Source organism: Lissotriton vulgaris, chromosome 1_1 (genome assembly GCF_964263255.1).
Source record: "Lissotriton vulgaris chromosome 1_1, aLisVul1.2, whole genome shotgun sequence".
Classification (NCBI taxonomy): Eukaryota; Metazoa; Chordata; class Amphibia; order Caudata; family Salamandridae; genus Lissotriton; species Lissotriton vulgaris.
In genome coordinates, this window is record NC_141685.1 from 530,544,579 (window position 1) to 530,568,110 (window position 23,532).

The window sequence follows — 23,532 nt, forward strand, 5'->3', positions numbered from 1 at the left end:
GAGCACATATTAACTGTTTGCGCTTTGAAAAATCACACTAATGCATGGTTAAGCTATGTTGTACATTGCACATTTTGCCAGTTGTGCACGAATAACAGAAAAGCTGTTTTAAATTTAATAGCTTTCGTTAGGTAATAATTAATATAGGGTATTAGTATGGTGAGAGTTAAACATTATGGGTTTTATTTCATGAATTAATATTCTTTTTGTGTTTATTTACTTTAGTACGTGATTGGGCCTGCATGAAAATGGCCTCTTGTCCGAGACAGCATGTTGTTGTCTTGATCTGGACGAAAGACGCATGTGCTGAATGCTCTGCCTGCTCACGAACTGCCGAGTGTTCCAGCCGATGCAATCCATGTGAAGACCATGTTGACCTGTGTCCTATTGTTTAAATGCCAAGATGCGACAGCGACTGTGGGAACTGCCTGTAGTAATCTGCTTCTTATGTAATGCATCTCCCTTGCCCCGATTCTCTGCCTGATGCTCTAGCTATATGATGTCATTTGGAATGGTATGCATGTTTGTACTTGAAGGGGGAGCAGTTGGAGAAGATGGGCTGAGCAGCCAAGAGGCTGCTCCTGGTGGGGCTTATATGAAGACTTACATTGGAATTTACCAAGATGTAACTTGAAGAATAAACTACAACTAAAAGAGCGGTCTACTAGACTTTATTGATTTCTACATTGGCGACGATTTAAAGGGAAAGAACTTACGTGCGAAGAAAAGAAGGCTATTTGACAGCTAATGGGACTTATGGCACTAATATTACTAAAGACATTGAACTATTTAAGCTGTCTGGCATCCGCCCCACCAGTGACCACGATAACGGTCGCCCTAAAATATTTAAGGTGCCAGATCCACCAGTGTGTGAGACTGTAAAGAGTAACTGCAGTCCTGTTTTGAAACTATAACCATCTGAAAATATGCCATGTAAAAAGTAATCAAGGCAACAACTAAGTGAGTGTTAAACCAATGTTGAAGCCTATGATTAGATATAACAGAGACTAACAGCGTGCCACAGTGTTGAGTACTGACCCTTGAAATGTGGTTGTCGGGGGCAAGCATCGAACCCCAGTGTGTTTTGGTTAAGCACAGAGCACTCTGAAGATTCACATTTCAAATGTACTTATTGGGAACAGAGATCATTATCTGATGGTGTTTTGCTGGGAGGTTAAACACCATGAAATGTAAAATATCGCAAAGATAAATCCTGGTGTGAACTGTTGACAACGCGGTGCAAGGATCAGGTTCCAGTGTGAGGTGACCATGAGGAGTGTTGTTCGGGGGCTGAGATCAGGCTCCGGTGTTGGCTGATGGTATTTGTTGAAATGATTTACACCTTTAGTGGCAGAGATGAAATGGTGCCATGTTTCCTGCTCTGTCATACTTAAGACATAAAACGGTGGCTGTTTTTGGATATTTAATGATGGTGATGTTGCAACTTTGGAACGGGAAAAGTGAAAGTGAAGTGTTAGGTTTCCTGCTCATTTGATAATGAGATGTGGAAAATGTGGGTGTTCATTACTGTGAAAACAGCATTTAAAAAAACTAAATAAGTAATGACAGTTTGGCACTCACCCTAACAGTTTCAGCACGTGCTCACCTACCTTTTATTCAGCGCGAGCCCAGTATTCTTTTCATTCAGGCATTGTCCTGCAGTTTCATGCTGTACTGCACAGACGTGCTGACAGCCACCCGGCTTGACGTCATAAACTACCCGGTGGTACATAAATATGCGTGCCTCAATTTTTGTGTTTTAAGGTGAAGATTGGAAATGGAACCTTCTACCTGTGGATATTCCTGCTGAGTCCTAGTATTGTGTTTACGTATATCAAACTTCCTGTTAGGAGAGTTCGAATCTACGAAAGCATTTATTTTTCATCTTTTCGTTAATAAGAGGGGTTTGTGTTATTAATTTTGAACAGATTCCTGAATATCAACAGGAAGCTCTGAACTACCACCGTATTCAATTTATAAGCACATCAGTCATTGTTTGCACCGCGTTCATTTGGAAGAAAGAGAGCCGAGCTTTTTAAAGGTAATAACCCTTCATAAACTGCTATTGCTATCATTTATTGAATCCCGTTTGGGGTAAATGGGTTTGCTTTTAATTATTATATCCTTTCAGGAATCAGTTTGTAATCTCTCACAGCGCTTCGTGCCAGATATCGAGCATCCAATATTTATTGTCTTGACCCATCAGGAAATAGACACCTTTATGAAGAACTTTTTAAGGTGGGCTCATTTTGAATATTGTTCTCTTTTCTCCTTTTTGCCCCCATTACGCCATTGAAGGACATTAAGGTACACAATTGCTACACATTTTCTACATGATTGGCCCTTATTATTGTTGCATCTTTGTTGCCCTCGATAACGATACTGTATCTGTCGATTGTGGCATCATTGTCCCTCTGTTCTGCATTTTAGGTAGTGCCGCTTCACAGGGACTACACAATATATTATCTGATGGGTCCATTGCACCTTATTATTAGATATCCTCTTCTCCATTGTCGTGTTTCGACTGTATCCCTAGGTGAATACCTAGTACCCATATATTGGAAAGTAACATAAAGGACATTGCTAAGGGTGTTTCTACAATCTGGCTCGATCACGCTATTGTTGATACATTTATCTTGTTATATCGGTAGTAGCCCTTAATATAATCTGTTTGTCCACACTGAGTAGGGCACTCATAGGGCATCTGATGTTTAAATTGTTTATTTGCTGATTCGTGATGAATAGTTGTGAGGATAGGAAATACTTAATTGTAACATTATATCCGTTGTTATAGAAATAGGAGCTTATTGTTTCCTGCTTTCATCCAATCCATGGATTCATATTGATGGCACCCTTATATGCAGTGATCTTTTAGCTAAGAGTAAGTCTCTCACTCTTAATTTTCATATGAAATTGTTATTAATTGTTATACCTTCTAGTAACCCCTTGTTACTAGGGACTGGTTATGCCATCAAAGCACAACCCATTGAATTGTTTGGTGGCTTGTATTTTGGTTGGGACATATTGGGCCCGTCAGTAACATAATGTTGTTTCGATTTTTTGAATTGTTCATGTTTTTTACCATATGTTTTATCCTCTTTTCATTCCTTTTCTACCTCTTCCCTCCCCCTTATTTACTTGATTCCATGTCTAAGTTTGTGGGTACTCATTGCTTTTATTTTATGATGTTACATCAAATGTTGTTTGGAAAACAATATGAAATATATAGGAAATAAAATGACAGCTGAAAGCGCCTTTCTCTTTTATAAATATACTAATGTATTATGTGAATTTGGAAAGTATTAAGTGCACTTTAGAATGTAATATTGTGAAAAAATAATTTGTGATGGTTTTTCCTTTCTTTTTATGTAAGTTTCAGATTATTATATATACAATTTTTGTGGCTCCTGAAGAAGGCGTGTCCCACGCCGAAACGCGCGTCGACTTTATTCACCACTTGGTTACTATGGACAGAATCTGTTAGAATGTTTATATGTTGATGATTATTGTTTTTATTAATATGTATAATTTCTGATTTTATTGTTCCATTATCATATAGCTTATATTGTGTAATAAACTGTATGATTTTTAAATGTGTTTATTAAATTTACGTTCTATTTTAGCCTTCCCCTCTTGGCCTTTTCTTGCTGTCATTTTATGCCTTATGTTTTCCAGTGCGTTACTGCCTAGGAATTTTTTTACATACACTGCACAGACGTGCTGACAGCCACCCGGCTTGACGTCATAAACTACCCGTGCCTCAATTTTTGTATTTTAAGGTGAAGATTTCTGTAAGCTCTGCCGCCTGAAGACCGTCAATAAGTCACAGGTACTGTTATTTAAGTTAATTAAAAACTCCATAATACCGCTAATGTCACTGTGGGAAATTTAGAACTTGCATAACAGCTCCATCTTGTGGTTATTTTACACCACTGTACATATACAAAAACTGACAAATTAAACCCCCTAATCCAGGACCCGTCTTCAGGGATCATTTATGGGTAATGTGTGATGGGCCCCGTTGTTTGGTGTGTGATGTGTTTCCTGCTCGCTGGTCCATGAATTACGGTTTGCACTGGATCACAAACTAGAACTGATCATGGAAATAAACTTGAAGCCTTGCCATCAGTAGCTTAACTCTCCATACCACTTTTAACTGCAGGCTTTCTCTTCCCAGATTCCCATTCGAGCCACTTGCTAACTCAGTACAAGTTCTTAATCAGTCAGACTGACACTATTATATTTTCTACTAAAGACCATACGTGTGGCTTACCCAAGGTAACATTTTCACATTTTTGTTTGCTGTCACTGTCACTTCATTAGTTACTGTTTGAAACATATTTTAGTAGACACGCTAAGCTACCTATGTTAGCTTGAGCCAATCTGACCCCAATTACGTACCTGCATCATAACTTTGAGACGATCTAAAGGAGCTGTTCCTGTGCGTGACACAGCTCCAGCCACTGCACCAGCTAACAATTGCCTCCACCACATGCCACTCTTCTTTTCTTCTTCCGTGAACTCGTCTGGAATTGTTAAACTATCACCAATATCTAACACCTGCTCAAATATAAAATAAGATTGTAATTTCAATATTTCACATTTTTATAGTTGTGCTTTGATGAGATATTTAATATGAAAGTTCAAAGTTCTTTTTTACTTTTAGATCCAATATTTGATCAATTTTAAGTTAAAATGTTAAAATCTCTCAGAAAAGGAACATTAGACGTAATATGTATCTACAAAGATTTAAAGAACAGAAAAGTGAAAAAAATGAGGCACTCTAGTAGGAGTTAATAATTTATTAACAAAGTAGAATGTTCACTGACTGACCTATTTAAATAACTTTACATGAACGCACGTGATCATTTCAAATATTCATCCATTACAAAAACCAAATTAGTGCTCTTATTTTATTCTACTAAACATTATCTACATCACTAAATGTGTAGATATATCTTTCACAATGCACAGCAATTGCATCATCAGGTCAATCAATCTTTCCAGTATGTACCTGAAATAGGTAAACAAACTAGAAAACAAATTTATAAAAGGATCAGTAATTACAATCTCTCTTGAAATTCTACACTTTCACATTCAACTAACACTCATCTCTTTGTTGTCATGTTTCAGTTTTTGCACATCTAAAAATATGGTGGGGCCAAATCAAAAAATATATAGAAAATCTGTGCAAATGCATCTTGTTTTGTTACAGGAAAAATATTTTCTCCTACTAAGAAACCTCTTCCCTACACCCTCAATAAATCTAGGAGTGTCACGATGGAAAGCGTATTCACATCTGGGCAGGAGACTAAATCCACCCTTTCCTGGCAGCAAAGTGGCAGAACAGAGGCTTGTGAATGCCCAGCAACCTACGTATTTGTGAACATTCACAAGCTTCAAAGGCAACCCATACCCTCGAACACCCAATGCCCACACACATTCCTACCCCTTGAGTTGCATTTACTGGTGCAGAGATGGCCACACTCGTAAATGGGCCTATGCCTGCCAGGAATCCTTTTGGGAATTTCTGGTAGGGTTAACAGAGGTAAATTTGCTTATAAACTTATGTTTACAACTGAATTTACCTTTCGTAATAGGCTCCATATATTTTACTTGTTAGTTAGTATTACCGAAAATGCAATATACGCCAATTCCAAAGCATGTGTATAGTGAGTTTACACTATAACCTTTGCATTCCTTTCATATGGTTTGCTGATCTACCCTTCCTCGCACCTTTTCCTCATAGGTTTGTATTCTTAGGAATGTTTAACCATCCTCGATTCCTCTAGTCTAGGAAGACAAGTGACATTATTCTGCCTTGGATTAGTCACACCCAGAGCAATCAAATCAACAAGAAGGACTGAACGAAAATAGAGGGTCCACCTGTGAAAATAATTCAAACCCATTAACAAGCTAACCTCTCTATACCCACAACAGATTGTGTTTTGCAAAGTAAACAGGCCAGATCTACAGACCGCAAAGGATCTGAGAATTGTCAGCGTTTTTCGTAGTGACTCAATAGGTTAACACAATTACTAAGGTTGAAAACATTTTAGGTGTAGATTGGAAAGAAAGAGCTAACTACAGGAGTGTCGCATTGCTTAGGAGTAAAAAACCTCTTGCTCAAAGGTCACTGAACTTGGTATGATCTATTCTATCGTCAATGATGATCAACAACACAGATTTTTTGAGGGAGTCAACTGAAGGTTAAACACTGATCTTAATAAATGTGACTGAACAGATTAACAACTATTGAAAATAACCACAGACCACAGCACGATATAATCTTTCTAGCTTTTACACTTTTGCTTGTTCATGGTTTCTATTATTACTCCTTTAGCATTTCTGTTGCTAGATTCCTTTCATATTATTGGACTTGTGTAAAAACTTGTATACAAATTGTACTTCTAATAAAAGTTAAAATGCAGTTACCTTTTAACTTTTATAAAACATTTTGACAGCCATGTCTTACAATTTGAATGGGTTAATTTTTAATGAATACAATCTCTTGATCAATTTTGATGATTTTTACCATTAATTTTCAATACATCTTTATATGTTACTTAACAGCTTGGCTGCTAGAGGTTTTCCCCCGCCGCGCTGCATTTCCTGATTTCCCATTGTTCATGACGAGCTCAGCTCGTCATGAGCACACGACCAGTGTACTGCATGACGAGCTAAGCTCGTCATGAGCAGCGAAGGGGTTAAACTAAACTCAAAATTGATCTAGGTCTCCATTTCTATTGACTATTCAATGGCTGCAAACTGTAAAATCATTAAGGCGTTTCAACTTCTAAGCCATACTCACAGTAGAATGTTTCCAGTATCTAATTATTTCCTGAATGTCAGTAGCGGTGTTGAACAAAAAATGGTTTCGCCATTCGTTCCAATCCACAGACATTGTCCCATCAGCATCCATGCTGCAAAGGAAAACAGTAACATGTGAACAATGGGCACATTAATAAATAAGCAGCGTTCAGTTCTCAAACATATACTACTACTTGCCACCATGTTTGAGCACCACATCAGACAAAAGATCCGTGTATTATCAGTAAATGTGATTTAAAACTGGGCTGGGTGAGTCTAGAGGCATTCGCTGACCGTAGTCATGATTGAGAACGTTGGGGTAGGAAGAACCCCTGTTTTATATCCAAGGCTAAGCTTTAGACAAGAGTTGTGTTGTGCTTTCTAGTAATCACCATAAAACAGATTGGATTCCAACAGTAAACAAGATTTGCAATGCAATAGGTCTCGCATTTACGCGAGTTTAAGCTATTGGCATTGTAAATGACAATGCCTTTTATTTATGTTTTATAAACCAAAATATAAATAAAAAGGCATTGTCATTTACACTGCCAATAGCTCAAACTCGCGTAAATGCGAGACTATTGCATTGCAAATGCTTGTTTTGGTAGGCATGGGGAGATTAAGTGATTTGCCTAGAATCACAGGATGTGGACGCGACCTAGAGGCTCAAACCTTGGTTTCCCAGCTCCAAAGTCGGTAATATAGCCTTCAGACGACACCCTCTTCCCGATTTGATAACAGCAGGCGCGCAACACCCACTGGGCTCAAAGGGCTTCAGCTCCCTCTCGTCGTCTGTGGCAGCCCAGCTGAGACAGCTTCCAGGGCACACACAGCTGCACCCGTGTAATTTACAGGTCTTTAAAATACCATTTGCTTGTTAATGAGGCTGTGTTTTTACACTCCTTCTAGAGCCCCAGCATCTCCACTGCCTATTGCTGGAAGAATTAGCCCTCCCGAAAATTTTCCTTAGTCCCTCCCGAAATTTGTCTCTAGTTGCGCCTCTGGATGAGTGAACGTAATCTAAGCGTCGCCTGAATGTGTCATCTTCTAAGAGCTCTTATACCAAAACTTGAAAGTTGTGTCCTCCACGTCCGAGAAGGAAATCAAAATAGCCAAAAACAACACACCCCATAATTGACTGTTAATTGGGAGCCAAGTCGTCATCCAAAGCACTGGGTTGTCGTCATGAGCATGACTCAGTTTCTCGAAGTAGAAGCCGGAAAATACTGTGCAGCTGATTTCCTCACTTGAAAGCCCAGACAAAACCGTGAATTAAGTTGAATCAAAGAAGATTGTGGAGCTTCTGTTGATCCCCTGACAATCTAATCTGTCTATTGCCAGCGCCTTCTGTGGACGTGCACAGATGTGACAAAACATGTGGAAACATTCTGGACTTTACTACTAGATGGCAGACTGAGACCACACATGTGAATTTATAGCCGTCATGCCGCAAAATATTGAAATTGGAATCATAGTTGTTGTAATATAGTCGGGACTTAAATAATACAGAGTTGAAACGCATAACCCATAAGATCAAGGGGCAGCACACACTGACGACAGAGAAACTAATTTTTGGATATATTCAGTGTTTAAAGAACAAGGGTTCAAGTAAAAACAACAACACAGGCTGGTAGATGGAGAGCAAGAACTGAATTGCTCATTTTCAAACTATTGCAACTAAAGATCAAACAAGGAATTTAAGGAATGCAGCGTCCTGCGAGTGGTCTGCGCGAGAGCAAGCGCCAGCCCAAAAAAAAAAGACTTGCAGAGTGTTGCTCTTGCGGGAGTGAGTAGGGGCACCATATGTTTGCAAGTTAATTACAAACATATGGTGTCAAAGCTCGCTCCCGCAATGGAATCGCCAAACGTGCACACGTTGCAGTTGAAAGCAATGCAATGCAATTAAGGCAATATTAGTGTGTTATAGAAAAATCCTTATTTATGTAGGCACCAGTACTTATTTAGGCTCAAGTCATTTAAGGACTGCATCGAATCATAGACATCACACATCCAGCACAACAAATGAGTCTCCCTTGCAGCTAGCAAACATCACCCACAACTAATCTGCAATTGTAGCACTGACCTCTCGAACTGACTCGTAGGATCACAGGCACAAACATGGTGACAATCACAGAGATGCTGCAACATGCACCTCCAGACAACAAATGGCATCAGATTTCACGCGAAACATACAGACCAGGTCAGCCATGGAGTGGAACAGCCACAACCATCACACGCCTTTTGGCTTCAGCAAAAGGTTCAGATTTCGGTGGTCACTGAAAATTCAGGTTAGGTGTTGTCAAAAATGAAAAAAAACCACCATTGTGCGTCCAGCATGCACCTCACAACACACTCAAAGAAACAAGCTAAATCCACTGACACACACTGACCTTTCAAACACCTGCAGTAGTTTTAAAAACCATCTCTTAGGAAGATGACTCTAATCCTTTTTTGGAACATGAAATTCCCTTTAAGTGAAAGCCTCTTAAACCTTTTACTCAACATAGAATCAAAATTCCCCTTCTCATGAATCTTCCAATATTTAATAATACATTTATTTAACCTGTATATATCGCTCGATACAGATAACATTATTAATTAGGAACTCATCACATGTCTACACCCTTCCTTGGAGAAATACTTTAAAAAGGAAAATAGTAGCCTCCATCCAGCTGCACGAAATAAAATTATCTCATACACAACTAACCATCTGGATTTCACAACATGCTGGAGCACTGAGACACGGAAAATTCAGGTTGCAGACGATGCTCAAAATGTGCCAAAAGTGGAAATCCTGGCTACTTTGGCCCATCAACTTAATTCGACAGACAACAATCAAGCTCTGAAGTATTCCTAGATATGAATGGAATTCAATTTCTTTTTGTTGCAATGATTAAGAAACAACTAATAGCCTTCTGTCCGCCTCGAATGATGAACACCTACAGATCCCAGCATAGTCCAATGACAAGGGAAGTGTACCAAGAATACATCCTTTCCCACATTATCTTCAGTCTAAGGACAAATGTCCAGATCCCCGGACACAAAAAATAACAAAATGCACAAGTATAGCAATGATACCCAGCAGTACATTTGGGTCTAAATAAGCAGAAACAATAGTCTCAATACATTGCCTTGCCCATAATCTAAGCTTGAAGGTTTAAGGTATCAGTAACCCTCAAACACCAACTCAGAGTTCAACCTCATGGCCAGCAGAACCATCGGAGACCAGGTTCAAAAAAGGATCTCCAACATGAACCTGGATGACTTCACACAACTCTCAATTAATGCCAAGCCACCAGATTTGTCATCAACAGCAATCTCTCAGATCACACATAGCACAAAAACCCAGGCTGCATGGTGTCCGCTATCCCAACACAGGAAAATCAAAATACATTTCCAAAACAGAATCCAGAAGACAGGTTAGAAGACCGGTTTGAAGACATGGTCTTCTGAAGCCTGGATGAAGGTAACGCTTGTTGGCACCCCCATCTCTCACCTAACCACTTTCAGTGACATGCTATGTACATTCGCCAAAATAATCAAGTGATGGACGACCTAAAATGGCATCAATCCCATATTGCCTCCCCTTCATTGTCCACTTCAGCTTCAAGAACTTTGTGTTTTCTGCTAAGCAGTAAACTTGCAGAGAGAACCAACTAATAGAAGGGTGCTCATGTTGCCAACTAACCAAGAAATTAAATACTCAGGCTCTTCTAAACGTTGGTCTCCCAGGTCTCCTTGACTCTCCAGGTAGACGTGGACAAGTCCTAGATTAAAGAAGGTGGTGTAGGGTTACATCGGAGTACAGAACATCACAATTGCAATAATCATGTGGCTTTTCAGCAATCAGGCAAGTCTCTGTGCATGGCCTGTGAACTGTGTTGCCGGAGACCAAATGGTATGTTTGCCAACAACAGGTCAGACATGAAAATTAGTCCACTTTGCAATGGGCTTCAAGAACCAAGCAGAGCACCTTGAACAGCAGCGAGGCACCGCTTCTAATACATGATCAAAGTTTTAGAAGAAACAAGCCATCTGACCACCATGTTCTCTATATATTGCAGCTTTAGAATCCCAACTTCACATAGCCATACAAACAAGATACAATAGCGTAAATGCTCCAATCACTTGTGTTTTCTGCATCGAAGGGATGAAGTGCAAGAGTGAAAAAAATAAAGAAATTAACTTGCACTCAAGCTGCTATTTTGTGTGCAGAACAGAATCTGGAATATCACTCGGATCTTGGGTACAGACTGATGACCACTCCATTTATCCCGGATCATCTGAAAATTGATAAACAAGGTTTAGTAAATTAGTTCGCAAACATATTAGCAGCTACTGTCCAGGGAAGAATGTCTTCAAAAGAGGTAAACCAACCTAAGCATCTGCTTGTAAACTGATGCTATACTGTTTTGCCAAAAATATGTTTTCTAGTGTTTAAGGAATAATGTTTATTCCTTATGAGCTAAAGGATATTGCATCGATAAATTATTTGATTCTAATTTATTGTAGAGCCTTCAATAAGAGGTAGAAAAATGACATATGCGTTGGTTGTACCTAGAGAGTCTGCTCTATACCCAAGATCTGAAATCAAGACTATTTTATGAGGATTCAAAGATAGACTAAATATTATTGGAAACAGAATTATTATATGCAACCCTTTCTAATGAATTGAATAAAGTTTTGAATAAAAAAGACCTACTAGAATTCAAGATGCAATTTATTTTGATCGCTGCCCAGTCTTTTTCAAAATCTTATATAGGTTGCACCTTGGGGGATTGATTGTCTGTGGGGTGCACCAAGACTGCTAAGCCTATTTTCTCCTGCTTTCACAGCAATTCACTTTTTCTGTAGGTAATTTAGAAAGGACTACACATAGGAAAAATGATACATACTACAATGTAATACACCGTATTTAAAAAAAGATGTTCATGCTGAGATGTGCATTATATAGTTACACAATTTAACATATAAATATGTTTTAAAAAAGGGTGTGGGCCACATGAGATTCCAAACATCTCACTATGCAAGTGTTTGGCGAATGAATGATAGCAACATATCAGGTGACTACTTAGTAGGTCAAGAGTGGCAATTATACATTTACAATCCAAGTGTAGGTAACAAGGAAAGACGTGCTTGGGAAGGAGTATGAGGAGATATAGGGGAGAAAAGAAAGGTCTTGATTTCTTGGCTAAAATCAGAAAAGAGGTCAAGCTCATATTAAAGGTGCATTACATTGTTGCTCGAGTTGTTTTTACTGCAAATGGTAGAGCCCTCACACTCCCAGATTTTATTTCTATGCGCAAGACTTTGTTAGTAATGTGTGAATGGAAGGCTGAGCAGAAAAACTACAAGGGGTCCCTTCCAACCCACACACCCCTTCCTTGTGGTTGGTTTCCTATCCCACTTCTAATCTGATTCAATTACATTTTTAACCGGTCTGCTGTCTACTCTGCTTTAGTTTGCATATACAAGCCCTGCATCTACTGAACACCCTGCCCCCAGGCTACCATTAGCCAGGCCTAAGAGGCCTTGTCCTTTATAACCCCCTACATGCAGCAATCACATATGATATAGGAGACACTTTCAAATAGGTTGAACAATAAGTATGCCATTTGATAATACGAGTGAAGTAAATAGTTGTGGAAGGCTTAAACACACTTTTGAAGTTCCAACCGCTCTACTGTAAACCCTAAGAAGTATTTTTTTTTAAATACTTATATAGCGCTGGCTAGACCCGGAGGTATCAGAGCGCTTTACATAAGGTTCAACAGAAATTATAAAATTACTTCAGGTACACGTTACATCAGTTACTAGAAAAACATTTCAAGAGTGTAGAAGACAAAATAAATGGAGTTTAGAGGGGTAAGTGGGTGGGGTACAATGGGGTAGGAGTTCGAAAGAATGGAGAGACAAAGGTGGGCCTGCCCCAAGTCCGGCTGGGTAGGTGACGACCGAGGGGGAAGTCCCCAGTCCATCTCCTCTTTAGCTATCGGGTAGCTCCACCGGGCATCAGCCAAACGGCTAGGTCTCAACGGGAAAACAAAGAAAAGAAGCAGCAGCAGGGAAGAAACAAGACAGATGTCAGAAGTCCAGCTGGGGAGGTGACGGCCATGGCGTTGTGCCGGAGCCAGTCTCCTTTATAGCTGTCGGTGCAGCTCCACCGGGAACCGGCCACTTATGCGTTTCATCCCTAAGTAAAGTTTTTAAACAAACCTTTACAATAATTCCCAAGCAAAACTCTGTGTAAACCTTCCAGTATTTGTTGCTGCAGTTTTTTTTATAACTTCATAAAGACATTTAAACAGAGAATGTGATCACTATACATGAGACAACCATATCACTTGTGTATGACTTTCACACATACATTGATTAATATATATGTGTCAAACAACCAGAGCTGCCAATTTTGGATCTGGGGAACCAGGGCTGTGTCCTGGCATTGGCTCAACATCCTTTGATTCTGGGCAAATTACTTAATCTACAGTGTTTATAACAATACTAATCTGATTTACTGTAATGTAATCTGGTGCTCATGTAAAGTGTTCACACTTGGGCCGTGTTCACACTAGACAAAACTATAAAATATACACATATATAGAGTCCAAACTGCATCACTAAGCCTCATTTTAATAAAAAAATAGATATGAGGCCCTACCCCATACGCTGCTGCCAAAGGGGTATCTTATATTTCCTAAAATCATTGATATCAACTCCTAGATGTTCAGAAGCCTTGCAATTTTAGTGAACGGATGCCACAGGCCGGCTCCCCAGTTTCAGACTCCAGTGCAGATCATTATCTTGGCCACAGTCAGATATTTAAGGGCATGGTCAAGGTCATGGCGTTTACAAACAACCCATAAAAGCTAGGTGGGTCGTAAACGTTTGTGGTATAAAAACGTTTGGGAAGCACTGGTGTTACTGGATGATATACTATTTTCCAAATACAGAATTGATCATTAGGAAAAACTGGCTCAGATCACTTTTAAAATTGTATTGGTCCAATGTACTAAGAGACAGTTCACAAACAGAGGTTGTAAATTGCAAACCAACATTTTGCAACGCGTTTCTGATTTTGCACGTAACGGTAACTTTTCTGTGTGGAAATGTACTGGGGCCCAAGGGGACAACTTTGTGAAGAAGTGATCACCTCCATTGATGTTTGTGCAACTGATCAATGGCTTGCAACTAAAAATGGTAGTCATAAACTAGGATATATATCAATTTGACACAGAATGGATCGCAAAACCAAATTTGAGAGTCAGAAAAACAATTCCACCTCGTAAAAATGGGTTTAGAATGTTGCACATAACACTGGTGTTCGTAAACTTTTTTACTTTGTGATTACCGAATTTGCACCCATATTTGGTACACTGGGCCCTATTTGGTAAGAATTTTGTGAATATTGGATAATTAATGAATAAGGTCTGAAAAGACTTGCAAGTTTAAGGTTTTTATCCAGTTTAGCTAGGACAATAATTAGTGCTTCAACAAATGAACCCAAAATAGTATCAATCTATTAGCATTGAACAAACAATTGTAGTAAACATGCCACAGTGTGTGAAATACCGTCAGGGCCATGAGTTGCCAACTAGCAAAGAACACCAAGATGAAACTATCTGTTGTCAGCAGGTTAGCACTTAGAGAGGTTCAGTTTTGTGAACATAAAAAACATTGTTTTCTGAGTTACTTGTTTTTTCTATGAGCACAGTAGCCATTTTATGTTCACACCACTATCTTGAGCATTATTAGTTCAAGATGTAACAGTTCACTGAATAGCCACTCAGTTGTCTATTTGTCAGCATAGGAATGATTACTTCAAGCATTCCTGTTCTCTGAATGTTTATTTTGGGAACGCATAGGTTTTTTGTTGTCAATAAATTTGCTGAGTTTCAATAAATTCCTTGTGTCCGCACTATGAGGCTGCAAGACAAAACAAAATTGGTCAGAGTTTATTACTCTGAGTAATGGTTTTCACTTTCACTCGGAGTAGCTACTTAATTGCTTCAAGAGTTTGATGTACCTTCCACTATATTCTTGTGCTCATTTACAGGCGTTTTGTCTTCTGGTCCAGTTTTCTTGCCCGTTGCTTTTACTGTGTTATTTCGAAATTAACGAATGGGGTTACCTAACCTTCCTTGCGTCCAAATTACAAAGCTGGACAACATAACAGGAACAGTGAAGCTATTTATTGTTTGTATTCTGTAATGCACTGTGAAGCTGAGCAAGACCAGACACACGATTTCAGATAGCAGTGAAGGACTAGACATCAGCAACAAAGTGAAAGTAGATCAGAGCAGTAGGATCTCTTGTTGGCTTTCTAGGAAGTGGGGAGTCTGCACTAAAAGTCCAGTTTTGCTGTGCTTAAAGTCTGAAATTTCACCTTAGCGCCGTGGCCCAATAAGATGAAAACTTAACCGTAATATTTTCATATTGCCCTCAGAAGTAACATGATGTTTTGGCCAGACTTCTCCGTTAGGGCTGAGGGTAAGAAATTTGAATAGGGTTGGTTATCTTCTGTAATGGCACAGATTTGCTAATGAACAAAATTGCAAGCCTTCTACAAGTTTTTTCTGTGGTTTAGTGGCTGAAGCTCAAGCATGTACATCACTTTTTCTTATCGAGCTGAAAAAGAATTAGAAGTGTAGTCTTGGGGATAAGGTGGCAAGAGGAAGGAGAAATGATACATGGGCCAATTAGAAAGGGATACAGGGAAGGAGGCAGACCTACAAATCTGTGTGTAAAACAGGAGATGGACAAACAGTGGAGCAAGACTTTATACATTAGTCTAGGTTGCTACAGAGATAAGCAGATTAGACAAAAATGCAAAGGAACCAGAACTGCAGGATAGGATTTAAAACCTGGAACCTGTAGAATTATGGGCCAAGGAAAAAGATGAGAAAAGCAGGTATGAGCAGACGTATAGGATTGTCCTGAAGTCTCTAGTAATCCGTAGGAAAGGGATATTGGATATGCAGTTTTGGGGATAAATTGGCAAAGAGCAATGGATTAGGAGCAGTACTTGCTTGGCAGCTCCTACAGCCTTTGAAGTAAAAAATGTAATATCTTCAGGCAGTCAAAGCTTGGATAAACTCCAATGAATCTGATAGATTTTTTGTGGTACAACTTGCTCCTTATGGAACTTGAGCATAGAAAGGCCCTTCTGCTTGAACGACCAATCATTTTTTCAATTGTCATTTCCATTTTAATTTCTGGACAGTGTACTTGCCTTTTCATGATCTAGGTTTTGTGGCATTCCACAACCTGCAAGATTGTTTCTAGGTAGACCGCAGTACAAGGTTTGTTATTACAGAAGCCCTAGAAATTGCTTCTAATAGAAGTAATGTGATCATGGTCACAGCCTTAACAATGTTGAACAGATCTGCAGCATTCAACAGTTCTAATAGCTTGTCCTTAATAACATAAATGTTATATTTTGCTTCATACTGCTCTTCTGCCATTTCAGAATGCCATACACCTTATCCAATCTAATAGTACTCAAATTAACAAACTCAGATGATGGAATGCTGATACGAGTGTATGGTCGAATGGATGTGTGAGCAACTAACCGCTTGGATCGATAGACGAGGAATGCTTGGATGGACAAAATCTGTTTGTCTACAGACTAGGACGCACAACTTAGTCAAACCCTGGAAACTTGGGACTGAAACTCATGATCTGCATGACAATCTCTCGAAGCAATGTTGTCCATCTCATTTTCGAATGTCCCCATTTCAGGTGCAAATATTCCTCTAACAGGAAGGTGTAAGGTGTTTGTGCTTAAATGCCGTACATTTGGTTACTTCACTCAAAATACATAATTTATACTTCTCTTTCTAAAAAGAGTCAACAACATAGCTTTTGGAGCAGGTTTGTCTTATCCTGACCTTGCTTGAGCACTTTCAACAGTATCAAGAATTCCCCTTCTTAGGGTGTTATTTTGCACTTCATAAACATCTTGAAACAGAATGGCCCACAATGTATTTGAAAACTACTGGATCATCATGCACAGGGGAATTTATAAACTTTGGCACATAATTTCAATAGAACACTGGTGAAAGGGTAAAGACTATAAACAAAAAATGTCTTACCTTTTAAGAATCTTTCCTGCGTGCTCTTCTGAAATGTTCATACCCAGCGCCCGGAGTGACTGGACAACTTCTGAGGCATCAATTGTACCTACGAGAGTTGAAAAAAGAGTGGATAATATAAGTTTCTGAAAGTACCAAATATGTTCTCAAATAATGAAAAAAAACTTTTCAGAGCAGTGCATGTAAAGTTTCACTTCGAGGCAGTTGTGATGCTGTCTTACTAAGTTTAAACTTTGCTTTTTCTCAGAGATTAATAATAACTATTTGTAGAGCGCCTGGTTACATTCAATGGTGTGTCCCCGCGCTAGGATCCAGACCCTCCCTCCCCCCAGAAGGAGAGCAGAGATAGCATCTAAGGAAGAAGTAGGAGTACAGGAAGGCATATGGAGAATCTCGGATTAGGGGTGAAATAACCAGTTTCTTTACGAAAGATGCTTTCAGTGGGTTCAGCTCGCAGGGTCAGCGGTAAGGTGTTCCACTTTTTTGTTGCTAGATAGCCGAAGCAGCGCGCTCCAATCCTGTCCCTTTGGAATTTGGGCACTTTGAACAGGTGGGCTCCCTCAACATCCGATTACGTGCAGAAATATTGGGGGTTAACATAGGGAAGACAGCTTTGGACCTCTACTCCACAGAATTCTGTGGCAATAGCACATGGCTTTATAGATGATCCTTTTTTCCACTGGCAACCAGTGGAGGGTGTCTAGAGCTCTGGAGGAGGAGGATGATCTTCTGGCAAATGCAGGACCAATCGAGTGGCAGCATTCTGGATGATTTCAAGTTTGTGGAGACATTTTTTAGCGGTGCCTAGGTATAGTATATTGCAGTAGTCTATCTGAGATGTGACTAGAGCATGTACAAGAGTTTTCCTAGCGGGGAGAGGTAGTAGGTCTAGGATTTTTCCTAGGACTTTACGAGTTCCAAAACATTTTCCATCTACTTTCCTGATTTGATTCTCAAAAGAAAGTTTTGGATCAAACCAGACCCTAAGATTTTTGGTTTCTTCTTTGGGGGTAGGGGTTGGCCCACCGAGCCGAAAGCCAGATAGAGGAGGCTTTCCCCACAATCAATACTTCAGTCTTATTGCTGTTCAATTTAAGGCGATTGTTGGCTATCCATGACGCAAGCTCCCATAATCAAGAGGAGAACTGGTTGGCAGCTGTCTCCATGTCCTGAGATAAGGTCAATCAATTGCGTATCATCCGCATATTATACAATGGTTACCTTGTATTTTTCCACAGTTCCATCAAGGGGCCAATATAAAGATTGAAGAGAGGGGGGCTCAGTATAGAGCCCAGCGGGATCCCTTGTGTGAGCAGAATACTTTTGCATTTATGCAGATGTTGAGAGACTTCAAAGCTGCGAGAAAGGAGGTCAACCAGCAAAGAGTGAGCCCCCAATCCCACAAAGCCTTAGTCTATGAAGAAGTAAGTTATGGGATACAGTGTCGAAAGCTGCACTAGTATGGCCTTTATCTGCACTTTTCTGCAAGGTTTCAGTTGCGAGAAGTAAAGCGATTTCTGTGGAGTGGGAGGCTCTGAAGCCAGGTTGAGAGGGATGAATTAAATTGTTAAAATTAATGTGGTTAACTAATTAATCCTAATTTATAAAACACACCCTAAACCAGTTATCTGGCTTTTACATCTCTTTATACACTGAAAACCAGAGCTCCATTGATCTTTTGACCTCTTGCAACAGATGATATTTTCAAAACCAACATAACCTGTTCACAAAACATGACAGAAGGAGAACACCACAATGAAGAAGAAGATTTGCCGCCTCTGAAGGAGTCCGAGATGTGGAAGCATCCATACCATCGGGAGAAAAAAAAATTGTTGCAAAAATTGTTGAGTGCAACATGTGACAAACTATTACATGGAAAAGGGAAAAAATATTCCAACAGTACTTTGTTGATGTAGAAACATCTTAAGGACATTTATTTCCGTACTTATCACAGGATGATGACGGAGAGTAAAGCAGATGGAGCATCCTCAACAGCTGGACTATCTGTGGGACGATCAGCATCTCAGCAAAAGATTACTATCCCTGGTGTAGCACACAAACTATCGGAGATGGTCACTCAATGTGTGAAGCGTAATTTTCCTGTGGGACTGAATCGGTCTTCTGTTGCGCACTACATGGATGCTGTCAACAAACACACCTGTTCTTTTTCTTTCTCCTCATCGTTCCACTATTCATAAAGACGAAAGCCAGTTGATTTCTACAACTTGCCTTCCCATACTTCTTTAATTACTGTGGTTAATTTTGTTCCAAAAAATAAAAGCCAAACACTCTATAAAACTTTTTTTCAAAATGGTGGCCACAACTTTCCTCTCAGGTTGCCGACAGCCAATCATGGCACTGCAGTTGGCACCTGGATCTGTGGATCCACTATAATGGATCCGTGTCCTTCGATATCAATAAATCTTTTTGTATAGATAACACCAAAACTACTGAACAGATTTAGATCAAAATACAAAAAGATCTTTCAGGACCAAGATCTAGCTTTCAGCCAAATTTATTGCAATTCCGTTCAGCAGTTCGTGCTGTGGTCAGGTCTTAAATCCATATAGGAGATTGCATGGGAAAGGCGTGTGATGGGACTCCCCCGCCCCCTTTTTCTCGGCCGCCACTTGACGAATCACCTTGAAACTGTACACTATGCACTCCATGTTATCATTCAGTAATTGACAGTCAAACTTTGCTTGCAGTTAATAATTTCCTTTCCACTTTTATAGATGTGGGACTGCAAAGACCACAATGCAAAGTGAAACCCAGAACTGGGTGTGGGATAGCGCGAGACCCCTGCTTGCCAATACCCTCTTTGTCACAGCGGTTTCATAAGCATGACTGATCCTCGTGTTACTGGCTGGGTGGAAACTCACATGATACAATATTGGACAGTGTTGCTTTCAAAAGACACTGGATAGGCCTTACACCAGATACATGGCAGTCAAAGGTGATGCCCCCACTCGTAGCATCAGCTGTGGCACAGGAATGCAGACACATTTGCTACATTGGTCTTTCACGAAACGAGATTGATTACAGGAAGGCCGGAAAGGCTGCGGCAAAGAGTCAGGACAAAGTGCCTCTGTGAGTGGTTAGGAAGATCAGGGCAGTGGATGAGTATTGAGTCACCAAAATGCCTGCATTAGTGAAGGTGCCAGCACAGAACCTTTCCCACATGACACCATAGGGTTGACCCCTTGTCCAATTAGTAGTGCTTAAAAGACTTCAATTTGCTGCTGAAAAGTTAGAAGTGTAAAGAGCAGGGTTGGCTGCAAGCTGGAGTCACTGCTGCGGTTTTCATGCCCCCTGAGACAAGAGACATCAAAAGAAGAAATGATCAAGCACAAAACAAAAACCTTGTTTCATTCATTCTGGTGCCACCCATCACTGCCCCTTCAACATGGGACGGGCTGAGGTAGGGTCAGTTGCATGCTGGCCAGTTCCTCTGAACAGAGGTAGAGCTGAAGCAGCCAGACACAAGTCAGAGCAGTACATCTGAACAGGGGTGTGACACAGGCCCCTACAGCACCGGGGAAACCCTAACCCTTCAAGGGGGACCCCAAACCTTCAAGGGGGCCCCTAATCAGCCCCTCATCACAACCTGCAGGTAGGGGTGAGAGGGTTATCATTTTGTGCTACGCCACTGCATCTGAAAGACCAGTAGGGCTGGAGCAGATACAGGCAAACATTCTGTATAGGTAGACCGCCTTCAAGCAGGTATCTCTGAAAGACACAGGGTATGCCGTAGGGGAAGGATGTTTAGCCCCGCCAAGCGTCCCATATCTCGAGTTACATCAACGTATTTTAAGTAGAGTTACCGCTTTATCGCATGAAAAAAGATTGTCATGCAAATCAACTTACTAAAAAGCTTAGTGTATTATCTGTTTACAAGCTTTGTAGAGTCTAATTTTTCGTGAGGTTACAGCAGTGGTTCCCAAACTGTGCGCCGTGGCTCCCTGGGGAGCCGTCAAACCTAGCCAGGGGAGGCGCGCACCAAGCACTTTAATACATTTAATGTTGAAGGGTCTGTTGCCTTCAGTTAAACTAATTAGATTTAAACGCAGGATGTTAATGATTTGTGACATGCCTAAAGCTGTAAACATAGGGCTTAATTGATGACATATCGAGGGAGATGACCACCCTATTTCACTGCATCCCCACGTTCCAACACTCCCAAAGTAAGTGGAAGATGCCTGAATTATCTTGTTGAACTCGTTAATAGTTTTGCTTTTTTCCAAAGGCATTTTAAACCAATGCAAGTTATCAGGAAAGTACAGTTGTCCTGTCTATTTAACACACTAAGTATTAACATTTGTGTTTGAATTATAGGTATTTCCTGTACACATTTCTTTCAGTACACACACATTTCCAGACAGGCCTGCTCTCTCCTTGAGAACAGGGAAGTAAAACACCATATACAGCATAAAGCCAACATTTGGGAGCAAGAAAGAGGGACCTTTAAAAAAAATCAAAGGAATATATTTTACTTGCTTTTATTTGGAGGCAATTTTAGGGGGGATACAACAAAAATAAAGCTGTATGTGGTTTAAAAAAATCGTGAGTCACGCTGCAGAGACAGGTGTGTTGACACGTATAACATAGGTGGAAATGGAGTGCAAACAAATATTCTTGAAGCGCAGAAACACTTTGGCAATGGGGCTTAAATGCATAGGGGTGCTATCTAGGACTGTAAGTGGGATAAAAAAAAAAGTTTGAGAGGGTACTCTTGAAAAGGCATGGGCAAAGAAGTGAACTAGGAATATTTTATTAGAGGCCTCGCCTTAGTAATACAAAACACCCTGCGTATAGGATTATACCTTCATCAGCTTCATTCCAATTATTTTCAGGGAGCAAAATGCAGGTACTCAGGAGGCAGAGTTTACATCCACCCCACCCTCCATCAGAAAGTAACAGTGTGGAGCCACAGGCAATGTCCAATGGGTCAAGGGAGCCTCGGGTTGAAAAAGTTTGGGAACCACTGGGTTACAGTGACACAAAGCAGGCGGCACACAGCAGCATATGCAAGTTCTATTATGCTTTGATGGGAGCAGGCAGGTTCGCCCCGACTGGACTGTGTTTTGTTGTTTTACGTAGGGCAGGATGAGCTGCTGAACTCCCCCGAAACGAATTGGTCAGTAGTAGTAGTACGCACAGCATGATTGTCCACGCATTCCGACCTTTTTTCTCTTTCCCTATTACACATACAACTGGTGATGCATTCATACTCTTCACCTTGTCCCGGTTTGGCTCCAGTTCCTTGTGCCCTACTCATTATTGATTGAACTTTTTTCTTTTCTCTATGATGTTTTTTGTACCGCAGACCTTTGGGTGCATTGGTTGAGCACCCTGTATACCATTACCAGAGAGTGTGTATTTATTACAGATGCCCCCCTGCCATTGAACAATCTGTATTCACAGCGCCCTGATGAAGGAATTCTCCTTCTCCAGTTACTTCCGAAACCAGCGCTGGCGCTTTTCTACTGAAATCTGTATTAATGATTTTGACATACTGAGTATTGTTTGCTTGCTTGTGCCTCTTTGCTTTTGTCATAACTGTTATTGTCCATCTATATACCTTTTTCTATATTGTCTTAAATCTTCACATGTTTTGTTAATCGTCTTATGTTTAAGATGTTATTCCTTTACAGTGTTGTTGATGGTGCTCTTCAAACTATTATGTGTTCATTATTTTTTATATGTTTTCTCTTTATAGTATGTATACACAATGATAATGTTTATGTAAAAAAAAAAGTAAAAAAGATCTATCCATTGCATATTTTATACTTTTGAATAATAAATTTCTAAAACCATTGGTCTGTTAACCCTTTCGATGCTGATGACGAGCTCAGCTCGTCATCACCCACGGGTGTCGTGTGCTGATGACGAGCTGAGCTCGTCATGAAAGCAGCAAAATGGTAATTCCCAGCACTGGGGAAAAATCCCCGCAGCAGCCATGTGGTTAAACAACCGTGTATGTATCATGGAAGAGCTCACTTGTTTCACTTCCTCACATGCGCAATTTGTAGATTACGTCCAGCAGGTGATAAATTCACAACCGGCTGACCCCGAGACCCAAGATGGCTGGCAACATTTCCTGGTTGAAGTGTTGGCAGCCAATTAGATCTCACCATGAGATTTGTGTGGAGGCTCTGCCCAGAAATATATATTTCTTTTTTCTTTAATAACGCCAAAACTACTGAATGGAGTTACACCAAATGTACAAAAAGGGCTCTTTCTGGACCAATAGCTAGCTTTCTGCCAAATTTGGTGCAATTCCATGCATTGGTTTGGGCTGTAGTCATGTCAAAAATCACCACGGGAAATTACATGGAGAAAACGCGTTTTGGGACTGCCCCTTTGTTTTGAGCAGCTGAAGTGATTGGCGTACTACTTTTGAAAATTTTGTGAAGATTTGTCAAGTGGCTCCAAAGTTATTAGCCAAACAAAAAACGCTTGTTCTGTGAAAACTAGGTCCTAACTATACCTACCTACTGGCATCCACCAGTAGGTTATATATTTGTAAATGTGTGTCTACATATACAGGCACACATTTACAAGCGTACAGTTACATAATACCAGCTGTAACTGGACTGCCATCCTAAGCCCCCCTCCTCTCTTCAGTGGC

General features: G+C 40.2%; 1 protein-coding gene across 1 annotated transcript in view; it reads right to left on the reverse strand.

Annotated features, from left to right (window-relative positions):
• The window catches only part of SLC25A24 (solute carrier family 25 member 24), a 306,063-nt gene that overhangs the window by 173,786 nt on the left and 108,745 nt on the right, over positions 1 to 23,532 (reverse strand). Inside the window, exons 3-5 of the mRNA XM_086953894.1 lie at positions 16,902 to 16,989; positions 6,812 to 6,923; positions 4,402 to 4,560 (exon numbers count right to left, since the gene is read on the reverse strand). Coding sequence (XP_086810020.1) covers positions 4,402 to 4,560; positions 6,812 to 6,923; positions 16,902 to 16,989 — 359 coding nt within the window. The remainder of the gene's footprint in view (positions 1 to 4,401; positions 4,561 to 6,811; positions 6,924 to 16,901; positions 16,990 to 23,532) is intronic.